This window comes from Muntiacus reevesi, chromosome 9, assembly GCF_963930625.1.
Source record: "Muntiacus reevesi chromosome 9, mMunRee1.1, whole genome shotgun sequence".
NCBI lineage: Eukaryota > Metazoa > Chordata > Mammalia > Artiodactyla > Cervidae > Muntiacus > Muntiacus reevesi.
In genome coordinates this window covers 2,071,714-2,094,908 of record NC_089257.1, presented here as the reverse complement: position 1 = coordinate 2,094,908, position 23,195 = coordinate 2,071,714, and the positions used below count along the sequence as shown (strand labels likewise).

At 49.0% G+C, this 23,195-nt stretch overlaps 2 protein-coding genes across 5 annotated transcripts in view; one reads left to right on the top strand and one right to left on the bottom strand.

Moving 5' to 3' along the window:
* Positions 1–16,904, top strand: part of LOC136174414 (glycine N-acyltransferase-like) — a 60,307-nt gene extending 43,403 nt beyond the window's left edge. Inside the window, exon 6 of one of the 3 annotated variants that reach the window (XM_065944587.1) lies at positions 16,769–16,904. In XM_065944587.1, coding sequence (XP_065800659.1) covers positions 16,769–16,832 — 64 coding nt within the window. In that variant the 3' untranslated portion in view covers positions 16,833–16,904. Of the gene's footprint in view, positions 596–16,768 lie in introns of those variants that run through there. The other 2 variants (XM_065944586.1, XM_065944588.1) reach the window with 2 other exon arrangements.
* Positions 8,875–21,045, bottom strand: LOC136174416 (glycine N-acyltransferase-like). Of its 2 annotated transcripts, none has more exons than XM_065944590.1 (6): positions 20,760–21,045; positions 16,827–16,933; positions 13,593–13,700; positions 12,043–12,169; positions 9,777–9,948; positions 8,875–9,359 (listed from the first exon to the last, which is right to left on the bottom strand). In XM_065944590.1, the coding sequence occupies exons 2-6, from the start codon at positions 16,902–16,904 to the stop codon at positions 8,957–8,959; spliced, it is 888 nt and encodes a 295-aa protein (XP_065800662.1). In that variant the 5' UTR covers positions 16,905–16,933; positions 20,760–21,045; the 3' UTR covers positions 8,875–8,956. The 2 variants fall into 2 exon arrangements, with proteins under 2 accessions (XP_065800662.1, XP_065800663.1); XM_065944591.1 differs by having other exon boundaries at positions 16,827–16,921.
* Positions 21,046–23,195: the final 2,150 nt, after the last annotated feature.

Sequence of the window (23,195 nt, the reverse complement as noted above, 5' to 3'; positions counted from 1 at the left end):
ATGGTCTTCAAGGCATTAGCCCACTCTGGCCTCCTGTGTCTGGTCAAGCAGTGAGAGCAGCTCTTTTCTACTTGACTCAGAACTCTGTCTGCACGTTTCTGTTTGGCACTGGGGAACAGAGGCTGAGTTTCAGCAACACTGTCCCAGGAAAGAGATACTAACGTTGTTCCTGTCAAGACTTTCCTGGTGGTCATGTGATTAAGAGTCCGCCCTCCAATGCAGGGGCCATGGGTTTGATGCCTGGTCAGGGAACTATGATCCCACATGCTAAGAGGCAGCTAAGCCTTCGTGCCACAGCTGGAGAAAGCCTGTATGCCCCAACGAAGAGTCCAGACATCAGGAAGAGCCCACACATTACGAAGGAGACCCAACTCAGCCAAGAAAAAATTGTTCCTGTTGACTGAAATGTCAATAAAAATGCACGAGGTGAAAGCTGTGGGTTTCAGATTTATTGTGGGGTTTGCTGAGGACTAGCCTGTGAGACAGCCCTTCAGATAACTCTGAGGAATTCCTCCAAAGAGGTAGGAGACTGGGGTGGGTGAAATGATACAGATGAACTTATTTATAAAGCAGAAAGAGACTCACAGGCTTAGAGAAAGAGTTTATGATTACTGGGGGAGGGGAGGGGGGAGGGACAGTTAGGGAATTTGGGACTGACAGGTACACACTGCTATATTTAAAATGGATAACCAACAAGGATGTACTGTACAGCACAGGGAACTCTGCTCAATGTTGTGTAACACTCTAACTGGGAAAAGAATTCCATAAAGAATAGATTCACGTGTATGTATAACTGAATCATTTTGTTGTACAACTGAAACTAACACAATCAGTTCAGTTCAGTTGCTCAGTTGTGTCTGGCTCTTTGCAACCCCATGGACTGCAGCACACCAGGCCTCCCTGTCCATCACCACCTCCTGGAGTTTACTCAAACTCATGTCCATTGAGTCGGTGATGCCATTCAACCATCTCATCCTCTGTCGTCCCCTTCTCCTCCTGCCTTCAGTCTTTCCCAGCATCAGGCTCTTTTCTAGTGAGACAGTTCTTCGCATCAGGTGGCCAAAGTATTGGAGTTTCAGCTTCATCATCAGTCCTTCCAATGAATGTGTAGGACTGATTTCCGTTTAGATTGACTGGTTTGATCTCCTTGCAGTCCAATCAATTTTACTCCAAACCAAAATAAAAAGTTTTAAAAAATGAAAAGCTAAAGGGGGAGGTCAGCATGTATGTGATTTTGGAGCAGGGGTACTTGCGAGCAAGCACACTTCTTGGTAGATCACTGTTAGGCATGATGGATAGATTCCGCGGTGAATGACTTTAGGGCTTTTCTCAGTATGGAAAGATGCAAGAATTGGGATTCATGAAAGTTTCCCCTGAAAACATCTAACTCTCTGAAGACCTGTTCTGCCCACTTTCCCAGAGTATGAGTGCCTCATTCTTGATCTCCACCCTGAAATCTTTTCAAGGGGTGTGTTGAAGGCCAGCAACTGTGATGGCTAATGACCATCCTTTAGAACCAGATAGCAAGTGACAGTTTTTAGTTGATATTGTTGAAAGTTGAGCCTGCTTAATCCCCATCCTCCAGTCCACATATAACCAAGAGATTCTGTTTGGTTGTGGAAGCTTAATCTACATGGTCCATGGAAGCGGCATGGACCGGAGAGGAGGGGCCGGGTGCACCTGGACCAGAGAGAGGAGCTTGGACTACCAGGGACAGAGTCGGGGAGGCTCTGTGTAGGGAGGAGACTGGGGTCTCACTGGACAGCAGCACATTATTTCAAGATATTTGAACCCTCTGTAACGTGACTAAGGGTCTTGTGAGAGTGTCACTGGTGAGGCCACCAGATGATTCATCTCCGAGTCTCTTTGGGAAGACTGTCCCAACACTGCCAGAGGAAGAGGGCCTGCTTGAAGGAAAACAGAAGGAAAGAGGATGATACCAGTTAGGACTTGGGACCACCACGGCCCTTAGCAGCACACCACAGCTTTCTTAACACATCAGAATAAGAGCTCCGCTTTCTATAGCTGAGCACCAGCTAAAGCATCGCCCCCAGAAAGGCCCTGAAGGCAGCAAGGGAAGAGGGGCTCGGGGACCCTGCAGTAGGGAGGGGAGACGTCACGACACTCAGTAAAGAAGAAAAGACCTCATGATACCAGACAAGGAGAGAGAGGGAAGCTAAGCGTCGCGCTCCTCGGGCTGTAGGGGGATTGCTCTCTGCGGAGAGAAAGGCTGGCTCTACATTTACCAGTCAGCTGACTTCAGATGAAGGGGTCGGAAAAGAGTGCCAATGATGCTCATTTGAAAAGGGTTCATAGAGTGCAGGAGAGGGGAGGAGGAACCGGCTGCTGTCTTTACTGAGCCCAAGCTCACTGTGTTCTGGCCACAGAACACGCCAACATTGGAGATGAGATGTTAAGGCAGGGAGTGTGAGTTTATTCAGAAAGCCAGCAGACCAAGAAGATGGCAGACTAATGTCTCAAAATAACCATCTCAAGGGGTCTGGATGCCAGGTTCTTTTATAGGACAGAGAGGGAGGGGAGGGAGAAAGTAAACTAAAAAGGTCATTAATCTTGCCAAATGGGGGGTGGGGGAACGTGTCAATTTCTTCTTTTCTCAAGGTAAGCTAGCTCACCCTGAGTCTGTCTCTTGAGTCTCTCTTGAGAGTCTCTCTGTGAGCTGAACAAAGGCACTTCAGTTTAATAGTCAGGTACAGGGGCAGGTTCCCCAAGGTAGGCTATTAAGTGTGATTATAATAACAAGAGCAATGACAAGCAAAGATTAAAGCCAAAGAAACAGACTCAACATAGAGTCAGAATTGGCTCTTCCCCACAACACTGTTGTAGAAATTATTCTGTTATAATAGCTCTTTCAGCCCAAACCCCAAATTCTGAAGGTACTTCTGGGGTTCCAAGCAGCTCTTTGAGACTTCCCTGGCGGTCCAGTGTTAGCGAATCTGCCTTCCATACAGCAGAAAAGAGTTCGATCCCTGGTCAGGGAAATAAGATCCCACATGCCAAGGGGCCACAGCAGCTAGAGAGGCGCCTGTGTGTGGACAGAGTCCAAGAGCCACAATTAAAGCCTGACATAGTCAAAAATAAATAAATAAAATAAATATTGTTTAAAAAAGCAGTCTTGTGTGGAGCTTAAGAATTCTCAAGTAATGCCAATGGTGTTATTTTGGGGACCAGATTTTAAGGGACTAAAAATAACTGTGTGCATGTGCAATTGAGACAAATCATGGACCGAAACTTCAGGAGATGGTGAAGGACAGGGAAGCCTGGCATGCTGTGGTCCACGGGGTTGCAAAGAGTCGGTCATGACTGAGCAGCTAAATAGCAACAGGACAAAAAGGTATGAAAAGACCAAAAATGCCCAGTTGCTACTTCTGAAGTGTGCTATGTTCCAAGTCAGTTCTGTCGTGTCCGACTCTTTGCGTCCCTATGGACCACAGCCCACCAGGTTCCCCTGTCCTTGAGATCTCCAGGAAAGAACACTGGGGAGGGTTGCGGTGCCCGCCTCCACGGGATCTTCCCCACCCAAGGGATGAAACCCATGTCTCTTATGTCTCCTCTACTGGCAGGCAGGTTCTTTACTGATAGAGCAGGGGGTGAAAAAACAAGACAAAACAGGGTGTGGGAAGGAAAGGCAGGGTTCTGAGCATGCCCCCTGCATACAGCAAAACCAAATGGGTGGCCAAGACCCCCCAAGCTACTCCTCCTGCCCAAGCCCTGGACACAAGTCTGCCCTCACCCAATATAAAAAACCAACTCTCATATAAAAACCACCCAATACAAAAAGGAAGCTCTCTTGACTACTCAAGAAATTAAACCTCCATCATGTGTGTGTGTGTGTGTGTGTGTGTGTGTGAGTGGAGGCCTTAACCCCCAACTGCTGAGCCGAATTCCAAGCTTAGACGGACCAAGGGAAACAGGCTCCTGACCCAGGGGATCCCCTTCGTGCGGGCGCCGCTTGCTGCCGTTCTGGCGCTCAGGCTGGGGCAGGGCTGGGCAGGAACCTCTCCCCCTAACCCGTCCCGACCAGGAGGAGCAGCTCCGCACACCCCTAACCCGTCCCGACCAGGAGGAGCAGCTCCGCACACCCCTAACCCGCCCCGACCAGGAGGAGCAGCTCCGCACACCCCTAACCCGCCCCGACCAGGAGGAGCAGCTCCGCACACCCCTAACCCGCCCCGACCAGGAGGAGCAGCTCCGCACACCCCTAACCCGCCCCGACCAGGAGGAGCAGCTCCGCACACCCCTAACCCGCCCCGACCAGGAGGAGCAGCTCCGCACACCCCTAACCCGTCCGGACCAGGAGGAGCAGCTCCGCACACCCCTAACCCGCCCCGACCAGGAGGAGCAGCTCCGCACACCCCTAACCCGCCCGGACCAGGAGGAGCAGCTCCGCACACCCCTAACCCGCCCCGACCAGGAGGAGCAGCTCCGCACACCCCTAACCCGCCCCGACCAGGAGGAGCAGCTCCGCACACCCCTAACCCGCCCCGACCAGGAGGAGCAGCTCCGCACACCCCTAACCCGCCCCGACCAGGAGGAGCAGCTCCGCACACCCCTAACCCGCCCCGACCAGGAGGAGCAGCTCCGCACACCCCTAACCCGCCCCGACCAGGAGGAGCAGCTCCGCACACCCCTAACCCGCCCCGACCAGGAGGAGCAGCTCCGCACACCCCTAACCCGTCCGGACCAGGAGGAGCAGCTCCGCACACCCCTAACCCGCCCCGACCAGGAGGAGCAGCTCCGCACACCCCTAACCCGCCCCGACCAGGAGGAGCAGCTCCGCACACCCCTAACCCGCCCCGACCAGGAGGAGCAGCTCCGCACACCCCTAACCCGCCCCGACCAGGAGGAGCAGCTCCGCACACCCCTAACCCGCCCCGACCAGGAGGAGCAGCTCCGCACACCCCTAACCCGCCCCGACCAGGAGGAGCAGCTCCGCACACCGGCAGCCGGACTCTCCCCTGAGCCAGCGGTCTGGCCCGCAGGGGCCTGGCACCCCGCAGCGAGGCGCCCAGGTCCGAGGAGCCGCAGAGACGCGCGGGCCACCCCCGGCCTCGGCTCCGTGCTCGGTGAGCGCCGCCTCGCGGGCCGGGCGGGCCGCCGTCCTCTCCCCAGGCTCCCCGCGCCGCCCCGTCCCGCACCGCCGAGCCTGCGCCGGCACGTCAGCCGCAGCCCCGCTCCTCCTGCCTCCTGCGGGCCCGGTGGCTGCAAGAGGCCCCGCTCTCAGACGCGACAGTGAGCTGTTTTCTCCGGGGTGCGGGGGCGAGCGCTCTGCGTCAGCCTCGCCGTGCTCGCTCGCCCGCTCCATCACGCACGCTGGCCGTCGGCGGCTCAGATCGGCCGGCGCGTGGGGGTCGCTCGGGGGTGTCAGGCTCTGCAGCCCGCGGCGCGCGGCCGGCCACACACCTCCGCCTGCGGACTCCTCCAGGCCAGACACGGGAGTGCCTGCCAGCTCCTCCTCCAGGGGACCTTCCAGACCAGGGACTGAACCCACGCCGCTCACGTCTCCTGCACCGGCAGGAGGCTTCTTTATCCCCAGCGCCACCTGGGAAGGCCTCTCTTTGTATGCAACGTATTTAAAGTACCCGTGAAGCAGCGATGAGAGGCAACCTCTACAGACCTGATGGGTAGAGTCCGCTTGCTCTTCACTAAGGGAAGAGCCACAGAAACTAACGGCTAGGTCATGAAGGCCCGGAGGTCATACCCTTCCCTGGAAAAAGTGGCGAGGCGCGCCCACCCCGCCCTAAGAGTCCCAGGGGAATCCCTCGGGGCACCACGTGGTTAATGAGGAAGCGTTGGCAGGGATCCCTGCAGAGTGGGGAACAGAACTGTGCACCCGCGGCAGAGGGACCAGCCGCTGCTCATGCGGGACCTCTGAGGCAGGCGCATCGCGACCTCAGTGCAGGGGCAGGAGCTGCCGCCTGGCCATTCACACGGCCTCCCCCGGGCCGCAAGCTCCCACGCCTTCACAGTGATCACAGCCACACGCCTTCCCAGTGATCACAGCCACACGCCTTCACGGTGATCACAGACACACGCCTTCACAGTGATCACAGCCACACGCCTTCACAGTGATCACAGACACACGGCTTCACAGTGATCACAGTCACACGCCTTCACAGTGATCACAGACACACGCCTTCACATTGATCACAGCCACACGCCTTCACAATGATCACAGCCACACGCCTTCACAGTGATCACAGTCACACGGCTTCACAGTGATCACAGTCACACGCCTTCACAGTGATCACAGCCACACGCCTTCACAGTGATCACAGACACACGCCTTCCCAGTGATCACAGACACACGCCTTCACGGTGATCACAGCCACACGCCTTCACGGTGATCACAGACACACGCCTTCACAGTGATCACAGACACGCGCCTTCACAGTGATCACAGTCACACGGCTTCACAGTGATCACAGACACGCGCCTTCACAATGATCACAGCCACACGCCTTCACAGTGATCACAGACACACGGCATCCCAGTGATCACAGACACGCGCCTTCACAGTGATCCCAGCAACACGCCTTCACAGTGATCACAGACACACGCCTTCACATTGATCACAGCCACACGCCTTCACAGTGATCACAGTCACACGGCTTCACAGTGATCACAGACACGCGCCTTCACAATGATCACAGCCACACGCCTTCACGGTGATCACAGACACACGCCTTCACAATGATCACAGCCACACGCCTTCACGGTGATCACAGTCACACGGCTTCACGGTGATCACAGACACGCGCCTTCACAATGATCACAGCCACACGCCTTCACGGTGATCACAGACACACGGCTTCACAGTGATCACAGACACGCGCCTTCACAATGATCACAGCCACACGCCTTCACGGTGATCACAGACACACGCCTTCACAGTGATCACAGACACACGGCATCCCAGTGATCACAGACACGCGCCTTCACAGTGATCACAGTCACACGGCATCCCAGTGATCACAGACACGCGCCTTCACAGTGATCCCAGCAACACGCCTTCACAGTGATCACAGACACACGCCTTCACATTGATCACAGCCACACGCCTTCACAATGATCACAGCCACACGCCTTCACAGTGATCACAGTCACACGGCTTCACAGTGATCACAGACACGCGCCTTCACAATGATCACAGCCACACGCCTTCACGGTGATCACAGACACACGCCTTCACAATGATCACAGCCACACGCCTTCACGGTGATCACAGTCACACGGCTTCACAGTGATCACAGACACGCGCCTTCACAATGATCACAGCCACACGCCTTCACGGTGATCACAGACACACGCCTTCACAGTGATCACAGACACACGGCTTCCCAGTGATCGCAGACACGCGCCTTCACATTGATCACAGCCACACGCCTTCACAGTGATCACAGCCACACGCCTTCACAGTGATCACAGACACACGCCTTCCCAGAGATCACAGCCACACGCCTTCACAGTGATCACAGACACACGCCTTCACTGTGATCACAGTCACACGCCTTCACAGTGATCACAGCCACACGCCTTCACAGTGATCACAGCCACACGCCTTCACGGTGATCGCAGACACACGCCTTCACGGTGATCGCAGCCACATGCCTTCACGGTGATCGCAGCCACACGCCTTCACAGTGATCACAGCCACACGCCTTCACGGTGATCACAGACACGCGCCTTCACAATGATCGCAGACACACGCCTTCACAGTGATCACAGACACACGCCTTCACAGTGATCACAGACACACGCCTTCCCAGAGATCGCAGTCACACGCCTTCACAGTGATCACAGTCACACGCCTTCACTGTGATCACAGTCACACGCCTTCACGGTGATCACAGACACACGCCTTCACTGTGATCACAGACACACGCTTTCCCAGTGATCACAGCCACACGCCTTCATGGTGATCACAGACACACGCCTTCACAGTGATCACAGCCACAGGCCTTCCCAGAGATCGCAGTCACACGCCTTCACTGTGATCACAGACACACGCTTTCCCAGTGATCACAGCCACACGCCTTCATGGTGATCACAGACACACGCCTTCACGGTGATCACAGACACACGCCTTCCCAGTGATCACAGACACACGCCTTCCCGGTGATCACAGCCACACGCCTTCACAGTGATCACAGCCACAGGCCTTCCCAGAGATCGCAGTCACACGCCTTCACTGTGATCACAGACACACGCCTTCACGGTGATCACAGACACACGCCTTCCCGGTGATCACAGCCACACGCCTTCACAGTGATCACAGCCACAGGCCTTCCCAGTGATCACAGCCACACGCCTTCATGGTGATCACAGACACACGCCTTCACGGTGATCACGGACACACGCCTTCACAGTGATCACAGTCACACGCCTTCACAGTGATCACAGCCACAGGCCTTCCCAGAGATCGCAGTCACACGCCTTCCCGGTGATCACAGACACACGCCTTCCCGGTGATCACAGCCACACGCCTTCACAGTGATCACAGCCACAGGCCTTCCCAGAGATCGCAGTCACACGCCTTCCCGGTGATCACAGACACACGCCTTCCCGGTGATCACAGCCACACGCCTTCACAGTGATCACAGCCACAGGCCTTCACAGTGATCACAGCCACAGGCCTTCCCAGAGATCGCAGTCACACGCCTTCACTGTGATCACAGTCACACGCCTTCACTGTGATCACAGACACACGCCTTCACTGTGATCACAGTCACACGCCTTCACTGTGATCACAGACACACGCCTTCACGGTGATCACGGACACACGTCTTCCCGGTGATTGCAGCCACACTTGCCTTCCCAGTGATTGCAGCCACAGGCCTTCACAGTGATCACAGACACAATTTATTCTTCCCTCCACCATGCTCTGCCCCCCGTCACACCCTCAGGCCACCCCACCCTGGCTGGCGCTCAGGACTGGTCACAGAGGCTCACAGTTCCACTGGTTCCAGTCGCAGGGCATGGGCACGTGATTGAGGCTCTGACTCATCTTCTGCATGATCTGGTTCTTGGGGTTCACGTGAGAATACACGGGGAAGCCCCGCTTGAGCAGACACTGGGCCTGCTGGTAGATGACGTGGGTGACGAGCCCCTTGGCCCGGTACTCGGGCAGGGTGCCTCCGATCCGCATCTCTCCCGTCTGGTCCATCAGGGACCAGGACACAGGGGTCCCCTCCGGCCCCAGCAAGCAGAAGGTGGGGAAGTTCCGGATGCAGCGCTCAATGAACCTCTGGCTCCTCTCGTTGCCGCCGAAAAGCCAGAACCTGTTCGCCAAAGCCGCGTGGCTAGGCTCCGCAGATACGAGCTTAAACATCTCTGGGTCGCTGTGGGTGTTCCAAGAGAAAAGCAGTCTGTGAGTTTAGCGGTTTGCACCTGTCCCCACCTCTATTAGCCCGAGAGACGGGAGGCGGAGGAGAGTGGGCACAGCGTCCTGGACTGTGGCTGAGCTTGTCAGGACGAGGACGAGAGAGAGGCCATGCTGCTGGGCTGAGTGAGCCAGAAGGGCCAGACAGGGCAGAGAGCGCGGCAGAGGCCTGATACGCTCCGGAGGAGCGGGCCTGGTGGCGTATTTTAAGCAGAAGAGAAACACGGCTTGAATTACATTTTTAAAAAAAGCTTGTTCTGGCTGCTTTGAAGAAGATGGATTCTGGGGAGCCCGGGTGAAAGCAGGCAGAGAAGGCTGGAGGCTGCTTGCGCAGTGAGAGGTCTAAGTGGTACAGAGCAGCTTTTATCAAACTCACATGGCCTTGGGTTTGCCATCGCCGACTGGTAAGTTCTTTACATCCAGCAGGGATGGAGTCAGTTCCTTGATTGTCTCAGATGCCATATAGAGAATGTTTTTTGATCGCTTGATTTTGAAGGATTTCGTGGCTGCGAGATTTTCTATTACTTCATTCAGGCTGGACTGTGTACCTAGATGGGATTATAAGGAGGCATGCCATGATTTAAGTTCATTCTAGGGAAAAGCTCTCCAGTGGAGTAGGAAGTTCTGAGGGGTTATAGATGGAGAACTTTGGGGATGGGCTTGGGGCTGCTTCCCTGCTGACTCAGCCAGTAAAGAATCTGCCTGCAATGCAGGAGACCCAGATTTGATCCCAGGGTTGGGAAGTTCCCCTAGAGAAAGGAATGGCACCCACTTCAGTGTTCTTGCCTAGAGAATTCCACCGACAGAGGAGCCTGAGCATCTACAGTCCCTGGGGTCACAGAGAGTTGGGCAGGTCTGGACCACTCACACTTGGGTGTGGCTGCTGCATGTCTGGGGTTATGTAGTCAGGATTCATGCAGTTTTCCTGCTTTTACAAAATTGAAAACATGTCTAGGAATTCATTCAGCCATGGTCATGCCAAGACCTAAGTTTCCTGAGCTACATAACCATGTGGTTCTGAAGATCAGAGAAGAGAAGTCATCATCGGTATCACTGCCACCGTCTATGGAGAACTTACTGCATTTTCAGTGTGGTAGATGACTGCAGAGATGATTGCAGGAATGGTCCTCAGTTTGCCCACACGTCCCTGTATCCATTCCCTGGAATAGTCCCCTCCTGCCCTGCATCTGACCTTGAACTTTTGACTGGTTTCATCAATGGGGAAGAGTATATTGATGCAGGGAGAGGCTTAAAAATGTCTGCACATTGGGGCTCACCATGTCTATGCATGTCTGTTACCTTGAGATCAACACAGCATGAATAAGCCTGGGCTAGCTTGCTGACGACGTGTGCGCCATCCGTGATATGACCACAGCCAGGAGCCAGCCGACAGTCAGACCATCAGTCAGACATAAGTGAGGCCATGCTAGGGAAACCAGCCCGCGACCCACCTATCAGCTGACTGCAGATGCATATGTAAACCCAGAGGAGACCAAGAGAGCAACTGCCTTGCCAAGCCCAGCCCAACTGTCAGTTCACAGAATTACAGGCTTTTCTGTGCAGTGAAATGAACTGAAACATCCAGACATTGTACTCGGCATTTCCTGCTCAAGATTTCATTGAATCTTTTCAACACGGCTGTGTTTTGGGTCCTTTATTGGAAGGACTGATGTTGAAGTTGAAACTCCAATACTTTGGCCACCTGATGCGAAGGACTGACTCGTTTGAAAAGACCCTGATGCTGGGAAAGATTGAAGGCGGGAGGAGAAGGGAATGACAGAGGATGAGATGGTTGGATGGCATCACCGACTCAATGGACATGAGTTTGAGTAAACTCTGGGAATTGGTGATGGATGGGGAGGCCTGGCGTGCTGCAGTCCATGGGGTTGTAAAGAGTTGAACATGACTGAGCGACCGAATGGCAATGAACTGATTGTCCTCGTTTCTATATACATAAATCATGATCTCGGATCATGGTCTCTGGCTACAGTCACGTAACAAAGTCACAGGCGAATGCCATTTAGGTGGTCTGACTCTGGAGGGGATGCTCATAACCATGACAGCTGCTCTCTGTGACCTGAGAGGTGATCTGAGACTGGAAGTCCCTGGGACAAGCTCTGCTCTGATACCCTACCACCTTAAGTCACCCTGGCTATGTCTGCAAGTGAAGTGAAAGTCGCTCAGTCGTGTCCGACTCTTTGCGACCCCGTGGACTATAGAGTCCATGGGACTCTCCAGGCCAGAATACTGGAGTGGGTAGCTCTTCCCTTCTCCAGGGGATCTTCCCAACCCAGGGATCGAACCCAGGTCTCCCACATTGCAGGCAGATTCTTTACTGGCTGAGCCCCAGGAAAGTCCCTGGGAAAATCTGCTCTGATACCCAACCATCCTAAGACATCCCGCTTATGTCTGGCAAGTGTGGCACAAATCCTCGGCTCTCCGGGGATTGTGTACAGCCCTCTATACGAAGCCCAGACACGCTTGGAGGGTGTCTCTCCCCCGTACAGGTACGGCTGTGGTTGAACAACAACAAAGCTGAGAGCAGGCTGAGGGTCTGGCGCTTGAGGAAAAGATGTCCATGACAAGAAGAAATCGCTAGGATGGAGATGTGAGTCAGCACGGATTCCATCCCTTTCACTTACTTTGGATCTGCAGATGTTGTTTCCAATTGATGACTTCTGGTAAGTCAAGGAATTCCTGACAATTCTTAAGATCTTCAGAGTAGACCTGGTAAGTATTGGTGTACTGATCAAGGTCATCTTTCATGTCCTGTTATCATAAAGAAATGGGGGACAAAATTAATTTCGTATTTTTCAAAATTTTAATACTTTTTTTTCCTAAAATCTACTAAACTGGTATTTTTAAGTACTAACATATTGCCATCTGTATTTGTGCATTACAAATTTTTCTGAATCATTTAAGTTATGAGATCAAAATAAGAGATTAAGGTATTCAAATTATGATGAAAAACTGAAGAATATTACATATTGTGCCAAAATTTCAGCTCAAACAAAGGCACAACCATCTAGAAAGCAGTTTTCTATATTTTCTTTTCCTCAACAGCGATCAAAGCAATGACAAGGAAAAGTTTCTGTTGCAAGAATAGATGTTTCATATTTCAAATGCTTGTTGAATATACCAACTGGAGAATGACAGTATTAAATTTAGATATTGATAATTCTGGGTTGAAATTTCTATCTATACTTAATCAGGATAAAGAAGAGGAAAACCTTTTGGAAATGCTTACTCACATAATACACTAGTTGAACAAGCTGTAATTACAGAAAAACAATGAAATCACTTATGTAGAGAAATCCTGTCAAATTATTAAAAAAGAGGTGAGATTATTTGGAAGAAAAAGTCACAGAAAAACATAACCACAGCTAGTGTGGAATTATAGCATTTAAAAAATGTTTGGAATATGTTTCATAAAAATAGATTCATAATTCAGCAATGATACCACTAACAAATTTTGTTTCTTAATATCCCATTGAAGATAAAAGATCAAATAATTTTATTTCAGTTCATTTTTTATTATCAAAATAAATGTAATCATTAAATATATTTTTTTGTTTCCAGTTTTTAAATAATATTATTTTCAGGAAAAGTATATTTATATATTTATAAAGTTATAATTTTACTATATATTTTAAAAATGAGCCTAGAATGCTTTGTCTTTAAAATATTAACTTTTTAGTTTTACTACTTTTTTATATTTTTCCAAAATGCGTACAGAAATTCTAATATAAGTTTGCTTATATAATCACCTTAGCTAACTGTCTTGTTTTATACCTTCCTATTTTTGTCCTTGCTACTTTCTCTGGTTAGAATGTCCTCCGTTCTTTTCCAGCCTAACAAGGACGTATTTATCAACAAAACCCAGTCCCGATGGAACATCCATTCAGACCTCTCTCTCACCTGATTCTGTAACTTTCGTCTGCAACCTCCATGGCGCATCGGTTTTCATTTCTTTGCATGCTGTACATTTTCTGTTCTTGCACGCTTTATGCTAAATTATAATTTGTTATCTACCTACATTTCCCTCCAGACTCTGAGGTTCTTGAGCACAGGGACCTGTTCACTATCACTGCATTTCATCTCCATGCCTCCAGTGTCTACCGCATTGCCAGGCACACGCTAAGCACATGGCAAATATAAACATGGCACATTCATTCCACACCTGGCCCCTTACCTGCTCCTGGGGGCGGATAACCACTGTATTAAAATCAGGCCACTTGTCCACCAGGGCCTTTAGATTGAATGGGTTTCCATGGTTCATGTGGAAGACGGTCCCATAAACCTGCAGTGTCCGAGAAAGTGAGAGGGTCAGCTTATCAGGAAGGAAGGGCAAAGTACCTTCTTTGATCAGGACAAGGCTTAATTCTATGAAATCATGAAATTTTATAGTGGAAAAAAGACAAATAGGGCATCTATGTCAAAAATCTCCATGTGAAACTTTTTTTTCTCACCTGAAAGGAGAAATTTTTCTTCCCATCTAATATAAATAAAATAGCCAACATCTACTGGATCATAGAAAAAACAAGAGAATTCCAGAAAAACATCTAATTCTGCCTCATTTATTACACTAAAGCCTTTGACTATGTGGATCACAATATGCTGTGGAAAATTCTTCAAGAGATGGGAATACCAGACCACCTTACCTGCTTCCTGAGAAACCTGTATGCAGGTCAAGAAGCAACAGTTAGAACCAGACATGGAACAACAGACTTGTTCCAAATGGGAAAGCAGGAAGAGAATGTATGTGGGCACCCGTGGATCGTGGGTTGGGGAACGCAGCAGTGAGTAAATTCTATCATGGGCCTTGTGACTCTTGTGGGCATGAAACCTCTGCAGATGCCAGCATGGAAACTGCCAGAGACCAAAGGTGGGAAAAAAGCAAGTTATCCAGTTGAGTGACTTCTACCATGGCTAATGATGACCACAGACTTTTCAACATTTTCCCTCCTACCACTCTCCACCTCATGTGAACTATTGATGTCAGATCATGGAGAAAGAGGAGAAAATCTGTGTTGACTGATCTTACCTGAATTTATTGTTTTCAGCCATGAATGGAGGCTTGAAATAGAAATTCAGTGGAGTCTGGTAAAATACAGGTGTTTTTACACGTCGGCATTTGGCGCTGTAAAACTGTGCTTTGTGATTGTGTTTAGTTGCTCAGTCATGTCTGACTCTCTGCCGCCCCGTGGACTGTAGCCCTCTGCCCATGGGATTCTCCAGGCAAGAATCCTGGAGTGATACTGCCATTTCCTCCTCCGGGGGATCTTCCCGACCCAGGGATCAAACCTGCATCTCTTGCGTCTCCTGCATTAGCAGCAGGAGTTTTTACCACTAGCACCACCTGGGAAGTCTCTAGAACCATTTTATGTTAATATATTACTCATTACAAGGTCTGAAAATATGTGTAACTGTTACTGTTTCTTATTCCTCTGGCAGAATTAATTAAAACCTGTTTTCTATTGAACACGGAACACAGTGAGTCAGGCAACTACTCTAAATTGACTCAGCTGGAGTTGACACACACAATAAAATGTACTGGATATCCAACACTTAGAAGGACAGATGGACATTTTCTGAGCTGAGAATCAAGTGTTGAGTTCTCGGTTATGGTTCCATTAAAAGTACCCGGCAAACAACTACTGTAGATTTGAGCTAGGGTAAAATGTGCATCTCTAATACACAACCAATGCTATTTCTCCATGAAAGCTGGGGACCCAAGAGGACCACCTTCTCTTAACACAGAGATGCTCCAAGTAAGGGCCCTTAGGACCCACCAACAGTTTTCTCAAAATGTTTGGGGTCCACTTAACTTGAGGAGAAAGTTTTAGGCTGAAGCATGTTCAAAAATAGCTACTCACCATAAAAAATATCTTAGGCAAGTGTTCTTAAGATGTATAACTGATGTTACCACCAAGAAAAATTGACCGTTTCTCTGAGAGGTTGCCCAGATCTCAAGGATTTCTCAAGTGAAAGAAGTTACTAAAACTAAGTAACAGAGATTCTGTATTTAGTGGGACCCCCTGAAGTGGGTGGCTTTTAGTTTTAAATTAGTTGATCTGGAGGCATTTTCAGGCAGTGATTTAGAGACAGGGTGCCTAGTTCCATCAGGCTCTTTTGCTTGTTAATATTGGTCTGCGGGGCTGCCCCAGCTCTGAGTTGCGGCATGTGCATCTCCAGGTGCTGCCTGTGCTCCTTAGCTTGGCGGGTGGGGTCCAGTCCCCTGGCCTGGGATCGGGACTGGCCCCCCGTCTTGGCGCGTGCTGTCTCAACCACTGGGCCATCAGGGACTTCCCTCGTTAGTCTGTTTCTAATAAATGAAGCCATATATTCTACAGATAAAATACTGCTAACATTTTCCACCTTTATACTGTAAGAAGGAGCAGAAAAATCTATTAGAGAGTATGGGGGGTGAAAAATGCATTTATCTAATCTCAAATCGATGTATCTTGTAGGAGTGTCTTATGAAACAGTAGAAATCTAATCTCTAATCTGAGCAGAGAAACAAAAAATATTTCAGGGAAAAGCGATTGTTCACACACACACAGACACACACACACACACACACACTGTGGCTGTTGTTCAGTCATTCAGTTGTGTCCAACTCTTTGCAACCCCGTGGACTGCAGCACGCCAGACCTCCCTGTCCTTTTCGATGGCCCAGAGTTTGCTCAAACTCCTGTCCACACAGACACGTGGTTGCATCTAAATTCCACTGGAATGGACACCATCCCTTTCATTGCTAAGAAAGAACACAGGCGAGGACCTCGGCCAATGAGTTAGAGCTGCTATGGGAACAGTTCTGGATGGGGGCGTTTATGAGTATGCCCTATTCAATCCTAACGTTTCTAATCAATTGTACTAGGTGAACAGAGATCCTCAGTGTCAGCCTGACTATCAAAATAATCTGATGTGCAGTATGTTCAGAGAAATTGGGAAATTTAAGTCAAATAGAAATTGATTCATTGGTAATTTCAAAGGAGGCTCGTGATCTGGCAACTGTTCTTTCAGGGAGAAAAAGTTAAAAATTAACATGCAGTCTTAGCTAATTTTGTTAGAGAGCTCTGGGCAAATTCCCAGTGCTGTTATGCAATGTTTCTTGAAAAGGAGCAAGGGAATACTTTTTGATTCAGCTTGGAGAAAAAAGCAATGTTCATACTATATCACTGCAGCTCACTATCTGTGGGTACCGGGCAAACCACTTCACCAAGCCTCCCTCCTCACATCAGTGATGTGGGCAGAACAGCGATCATCTTGCAGAGAGGTTATGCAATCAAACCAGAGGAAACATGCCCTAAGGCCTGGCACAGAACAGGCAGTCGACAAACACTAGTCTCTCTTCTGTGCTCGCAGGAACTTCCTCGTCCTCACTCCCCAAGGGGAAAGCTTCCCAAGAATTTGCCATTCTCACCTTTAAGGACGTAGGAAGGCTCTTCCTCAAGGATTTCTCCAGCATCTGCAGCATCTGGGTGCCTTGCAATGGGAACATCGTGTAGACACCTAAGCCTAGAGAGACAACTGGGAAACAGCCGTGAGTGAGAGGGGCTGGGGGAGACTCCGGAGCAGGAGCAGCAGGTTCTGTGCTGATTGCCAGCGCCCTCTTCAGGGTCTCTCTGATTTCTCACGCGTGTACAGCGTTAGTCCAATCATCTCTAGTTATAAACCGATATATACACATTGATATAGGAAAACTATGCAAATACATATTCTCATTTTCAACACCTAAAAATGAAATGTCTATTTTGATCCATGTGTCAAAGAACTGGCTCATTCATTCACATTGTGTTTATTTTTAAAAATTTTTGTGAGTGTATAGCTGATTTACTGTGTCATGATAGCTTCCACTGGACGATGATCCCTGTTTATTTCTTAGTTCAGACAGAACAATCCCTCCCTTTTCTCTGCTCTTATAAGTGCTTTTGCATACTTGCATTGCAAAACTTGTTACCCTGGGCTAGAGTTTGCTTTTCCAGACTGTGTTCTCCTCTGGGGCAGAAACCTCAACTTATTTATTAAAGTATCTGTTACCTTTATTGCACTCAGTTCAGTTCAGTTGCTCAGTCGTGTCCGACTCTTTGTGACCCCATGGACTGCAGCACGCCAGGCCTCCCTGTCTATCACTGATTCCTGGAGTTTACTCAAACTCATGTCCATTGAGTCAATGATGCCATCTGACCATCTCATCCTCTGTCATCTGGCACATAATATTCTCTCAGTAAGGGGTGATGAGGATGATTTGATGCAAGAAATGCTGTATTTACCTGTTTAGTAACTCCACCTTCCAGAGACATAGATAGATTGATTAATCCAATCAACATATATATACTGAGTACATAATATACGCTGGATGTGGGAAAGGTTTCCGGTTCCTTTGTACTAAGTTATGTCTTGCAGAAAAGTCCAGACCCTTTGTCGTGTATTGTAGGATATTTATTTATTTATTTACTTTTGGTTGTACTGGGTCTTCGTTGCTGTTCAGGCTTTCCTCTATTGCAGCAAGCCGGGGCTGTTCTCAAGTTGCAGTGCGTGAGCTTCCCCTTGCAGTGCGGAGGCTTCTCCCTGCAGTGCGCGGGCTTCTCCCTGCAGCGCGGAGTTTCTCCCTGCAGAGCGGGGGCTTCTCCCTGCAATGCGCGGGCTTCTCCCTGCAGCTTACGGGCTTCTCCCTGCAGCACGCGGGCTTCTCCCTGCAGCTTACGGGCTTCTCCCTGCAGCACGCGGGCTTCTCCCTGCAGCTTACGTGCTTCTCCCTGCAGCGCGCGGGCTTCTCCCTGCAGCGCGCGGGCTTCTCCCTGCAGCATGCGGGCTTCTCCCTGTAGCGCGCGGGCTTCTCCCTGCAGCTTACGGGCTTCTCCCTGCAGCGCGCGGGCTTCTAGCTGCAGCGCGGAGTTTCTCCCTGCAGCTTGCGGGCTTCTCCCTGCAGCATGCGGGCTTCTCCCTGCAGCGCGCGGGCTTCTCGCTGCAGCGCGGAGTTTCTCCCTGCAGCGCGCAGTCTTCTCCCTGCAGCGCGGGCTTCTCTCTGCAGCGCGCGGGCTTCTCCCTGCAGCGCGCGGGCTTCTCCCTGCAGCGCGCGGGCTTCTCCCTGCAGCGCGGAGTTTCTCGCTGCAGCGCGGAGTTTCTCCCTGCAGGGGCTTCTCTGGTGCAGAGCATGGTTTCTAGGGCGCGTGGGCTCAGTAGTTGTGACCCCGGGCTCCAGAGCACAGACTCAGTAGCAGCGGTGACAGGCTCAGTTGCCCCATGGCAGCTGGGATCTTCAGGAACAGGGGTGACACCCGTGTCGCCTGCATTGGCGCGCGGAATCTTACCACTGAGCCATCAGAGAAGCCCTATTTGGAGATCTTAGGACTGTAAAAAGGAAGCATTCCTGAAGACTGATCTTACCTTTTATCTCGAGGCAACTCACAAGGAGGTTACCCGAGTATAATATGACCCCGGTGGGGTGAGGCCAGAATAGCCATCATTAAAAAGTCTATGAATAAGAAATGTTGGAGAGGTTATGGAGAAAAGCGAACCCTCCTCTACTGTTGGTGGGAATGTAAATGGATGCAGCCACTATGGAAAGCAGTATGGAGGTTCCTCGAACAACTAAAAATAGGGTTGTCCTTTGATCCAGCAATCCCACTCGTGGGCACATATTCAGACAAAATTATAATTCAGGAAGCTATAGGTACCTTTATGTTCATAACAGCACTATTTACAGTAGCCAAGACGTGAAAATAACCTGAATGTCCATCGAGAGGTGAATGGATAAGGAAGATACGATATGATATATGTACACACACACACACACACATATATACACTGGAATATTATTCAGTCATAAAACAGAATGAAATAATACCATTGCAGCAACATGGACGGGTCTAGAAATTATCATACTAAGTAAAGGAAGTCAGAAAGACAAAGATAGCCGCCGTGTGATATCACCCAGAAGTGAAATGTAAAGTGTGACGCGAGGGAACATATGCGTGAACCAGAAACTGACCCACAGGCGTCGAGAACTGACTTTGGTTGTCGGGTCGGTGGCGGCCGGGAAGGGCAGGATTGGGAGTGCGGGGTTAGCAGGGGTGAGCGCTCACACACCGGATGTCAGGGTAAAAAGCAAAGCCCTACCATACCGCACAGGGCCCTATACTCGTCCTGTGGTAAACTACAGTGGGCAGGAATGTGAAAAGGAGTATATAAAAATACATAGGTATTCAATATGCATAACTGGATAATTTTGCTATACCCCAGAAATTAACACAACATCGTAAATCAACTATACTTCAATAAAGTTTTTAAAAAATCTGTGGGGTGTAATATTACCATATTTCCTGGAAAGCATAGGGTTTAGAACCATCCCTCAAGAATGCACGTGGTAACCAACAACCAAACTTGGTGGGCACTGAAAAGAACTGAGCCTGAGATTCATAAATCAAGTAGGCTGAAAACAGTGAAACAGGGATCTGAACACCCTATAGGGCTTTGGCAAAGCTCACCGTGAGCTGGCAGAACTGGGTAACAGGCGGCGTTGGGGAGTGAAATCAGAACCTTTGACTAGTTACTCCCAGAAGAAGAAATTAATCCAAAGAAAACAATGCAAAAGGAAGAAAAAAGCTCTCAGCAGGAACTGATAAAGCTACATGAACATAAGCAAAGACTGAACAAAAACCCAGTGTCCAGTCACAGAGAAAGGAAATATAAACTATGATACAGCTCCATGAGAGTCACCTCATTCTTCATACATAGGGACAGGTGAGAAACAGTTAAAATGAGAAGACGTAGGACATAAAGCAGTTCATATGCCACATACATAGGCATAAATTCAAAAGAGAACACAAAAAGATGGATTGAGGTAGTAGCAAAAAAAGTGAATTCTTTAGAGCAAGTTTATTACATGGTTGAAATGAACAGCAGATCAGTTCTGCATTCTTGTCCTTTCTCATCTGCTCACTTCCTCTCTGACATGAAGCACAACAACTTTCTTATCATTCAAGGAGACAAAAAGCTGCTTATCTTAAAATATGACCAGAAGGATTAAACAGGGTAATGTTTAGAGTGTCCTCAGATATTAAGTGCTCCTTTTACCCACACACCTCCGGGAAATGCCCAGATCTTTCCTCATTCCTTTATTAGCTCAGATCTGGAAAATGCAAGATTTTTTTTCATGGTACCTAACAAGTTGCATTTTACAGAATAGATGCCGATACACTTTTCTTAAGTTGAAATTATTCTTTTTCCTATATTTATCATCATGTTCTGAGCATAATACAATATGAGCACTTTGATTTGTCTTGCTCATGTAAGTGGAGAGGATTGTCACAAAGCAATGATTATCCTTTTCGTTTTTGGATCGGGTACTTACCTGGAAAACTGTCTTCACACCAAGCTTTGCAGGAACAACTGAAGAGGAGCACTCTCTAGACGATGAAATTTCTCTTTGATGCAGTCAGTTCAGCAGTGTCTTGCTGAGTGCCTTTAGGGACGTTTTCTCCAGAAATTGCTAAGCAGAGGCTTGCGATGTGGACCTGGCACTGAGGCAAACAGTTAGGTGCTAGTGCTCATGAAGTCCAGCCCTCGCTCTCTGGGTCTCGTGTTGCGGGAGCGGGTTCTGAAAGATTGGGAGGCTGCCAGTGTGCATGTGAACGCCTCTTTCTGAAACACCAGGCTGCTCTTTGCCCTCAGACCCTGCAGTTACTCTGAAATCCAAGCTGCATGAGGTCAATAGGCCAGATCCCAGGTCACACTCAGGAGACAGCACTTCCCTCCTCCCCTTCCCGGGCTCTGTTGTGGCTGTTGTTCAGTTGCTAACTCGTGTCCGACCCTTCTGCAACCCCATGGACTGCGGCCCGCCAGGCTCTTCTGTCCAGGCAAGAAGCTGGAGTGGGTCGCCATTCCCTTCGTCAGGGGATCTTCCCCACCCAGGGATCGAACCCGCGTCTCCCGCATTGGCAGGTGAATTCTTTACCCCTGAACCACCAGGGAAGCCCTTCCCATTCTCAAGTACCTGCAATGAGTAAGGTATTAGGAAAGACAGGGCTCCAGTGGGATTTACATAATTTGATCTCTCTTTTTACATATGAGCAGAGCAGAAGATCATTTGCAAGAATCCTAAAGCCGTTAGGGTCCTCCTTTTCCTAGGATGAGCTGTGTTCTCCTCCCCCTCCATGCTGAGGCTACACTTAAACATCCCCACAATGGTTCAACTCGGGCCTGAGTTTCCCTTTCATAGAAAAGGACACTGAGGCTCAGCGTGGCTGAGTGAGATGGAGTGTGAGTCCAGAGCCTTTCCCTCCACAGTGCCCCGGATCCCACCTGAACACTTGTCCTACCATCCTCAGGAAGGAAAGCAGGGTTCATAGAAAAGAGAGTCCCCTGGCTGAAACAACCAGGGAAGGACGTCTGACATTGTCTGGGTCCTTGTCCTCGTCACTCTTATCCTTGTTTATGGGTTAGTGGACACCTTCTTTACGGAAGGAAAGAGTTGCTCTGATCAGAGGAGCAAGGACAAGGGTGATTACTGTCTAGAAAGTCGAAGAAGCGTGTGCGCTCCTTCAGTCCATAGAGCAGCACAGCACAGTTTACACATGGCTACCTCTGCCTTCCTCGAATATTATTGCTGCATCTTGTCTCCTGGGGTCGAAGTTTACTAAACTATTCATTACCCTTCCTCCAAGGTTGAAGGCCACTGAAGCGTTTTTGTCTCAGAATGGCCATCATCAAAATGTCTACAAATAAGCGTTGGAGGGAATGTGGAGGAACAGGAGCCCTCCTACATGTGGTGGGAATGTACATTGATGCAGACACCGCGGAGGATGGTATGGAGGCTCCTTAAAAAGACCAATGGCGCCACCATATGATCCTGCAGACCCACCTGGTCACATACACGGACAAGACAGAACTCTACTTCAGAAGGCTACATTCACCTCAGTGTTCATGGCAGGGCTATTTGCAGTATGCAGGACACAGAGTCAAACTAAATGCCCACTGACAGATGAAATGAAGAAGATGCGCAATATATATACACATACATATAATGTGAAGTACGCACATACCACACATACACACATGCATACAATGTGGAGTGTATATATACATATACACATGCATGCAGACATATAATGTGGAGTATATATATGCACACACACATATACAGATAATGTGGAGTATGTTTATATATATATAAACACACATACATATAATGTGAAGTACGCACATACCACACATACACACATGCGTACAATGTGGAGTGTATATATACATATACACATGCATGCAGACATATAATGTGGAGTATATATACACACACACACATATACAGATAATGTGGAGTATGTTTATATATATATAAACACACATACATATAATGTGAAGTACGCACATACCACACATACACACATGCATACAATGTGGAGTGTATATATATACACACACATACATACATGCATATAATGTGGAGTATTTACATACACACATAAACATACATGCATATAATGTGATGTATATATATATATACACACATACATGCATACATATAATGTGGAGTGTATATATATACACACACATACATACATGCACATAATGTGGAGTGTATATATATACACACACATGCATGCATATAATGTGGAATATATATATATATACAGACACACATACATACATACATATAATGTGGAGTATATACATATACACATACATACATATAATGTGGAGTATATATATACACACATGCATACATATAATGTGGAGTATATATATACACACATGCATACATATAATGTGGAGTGTATATGTATATATA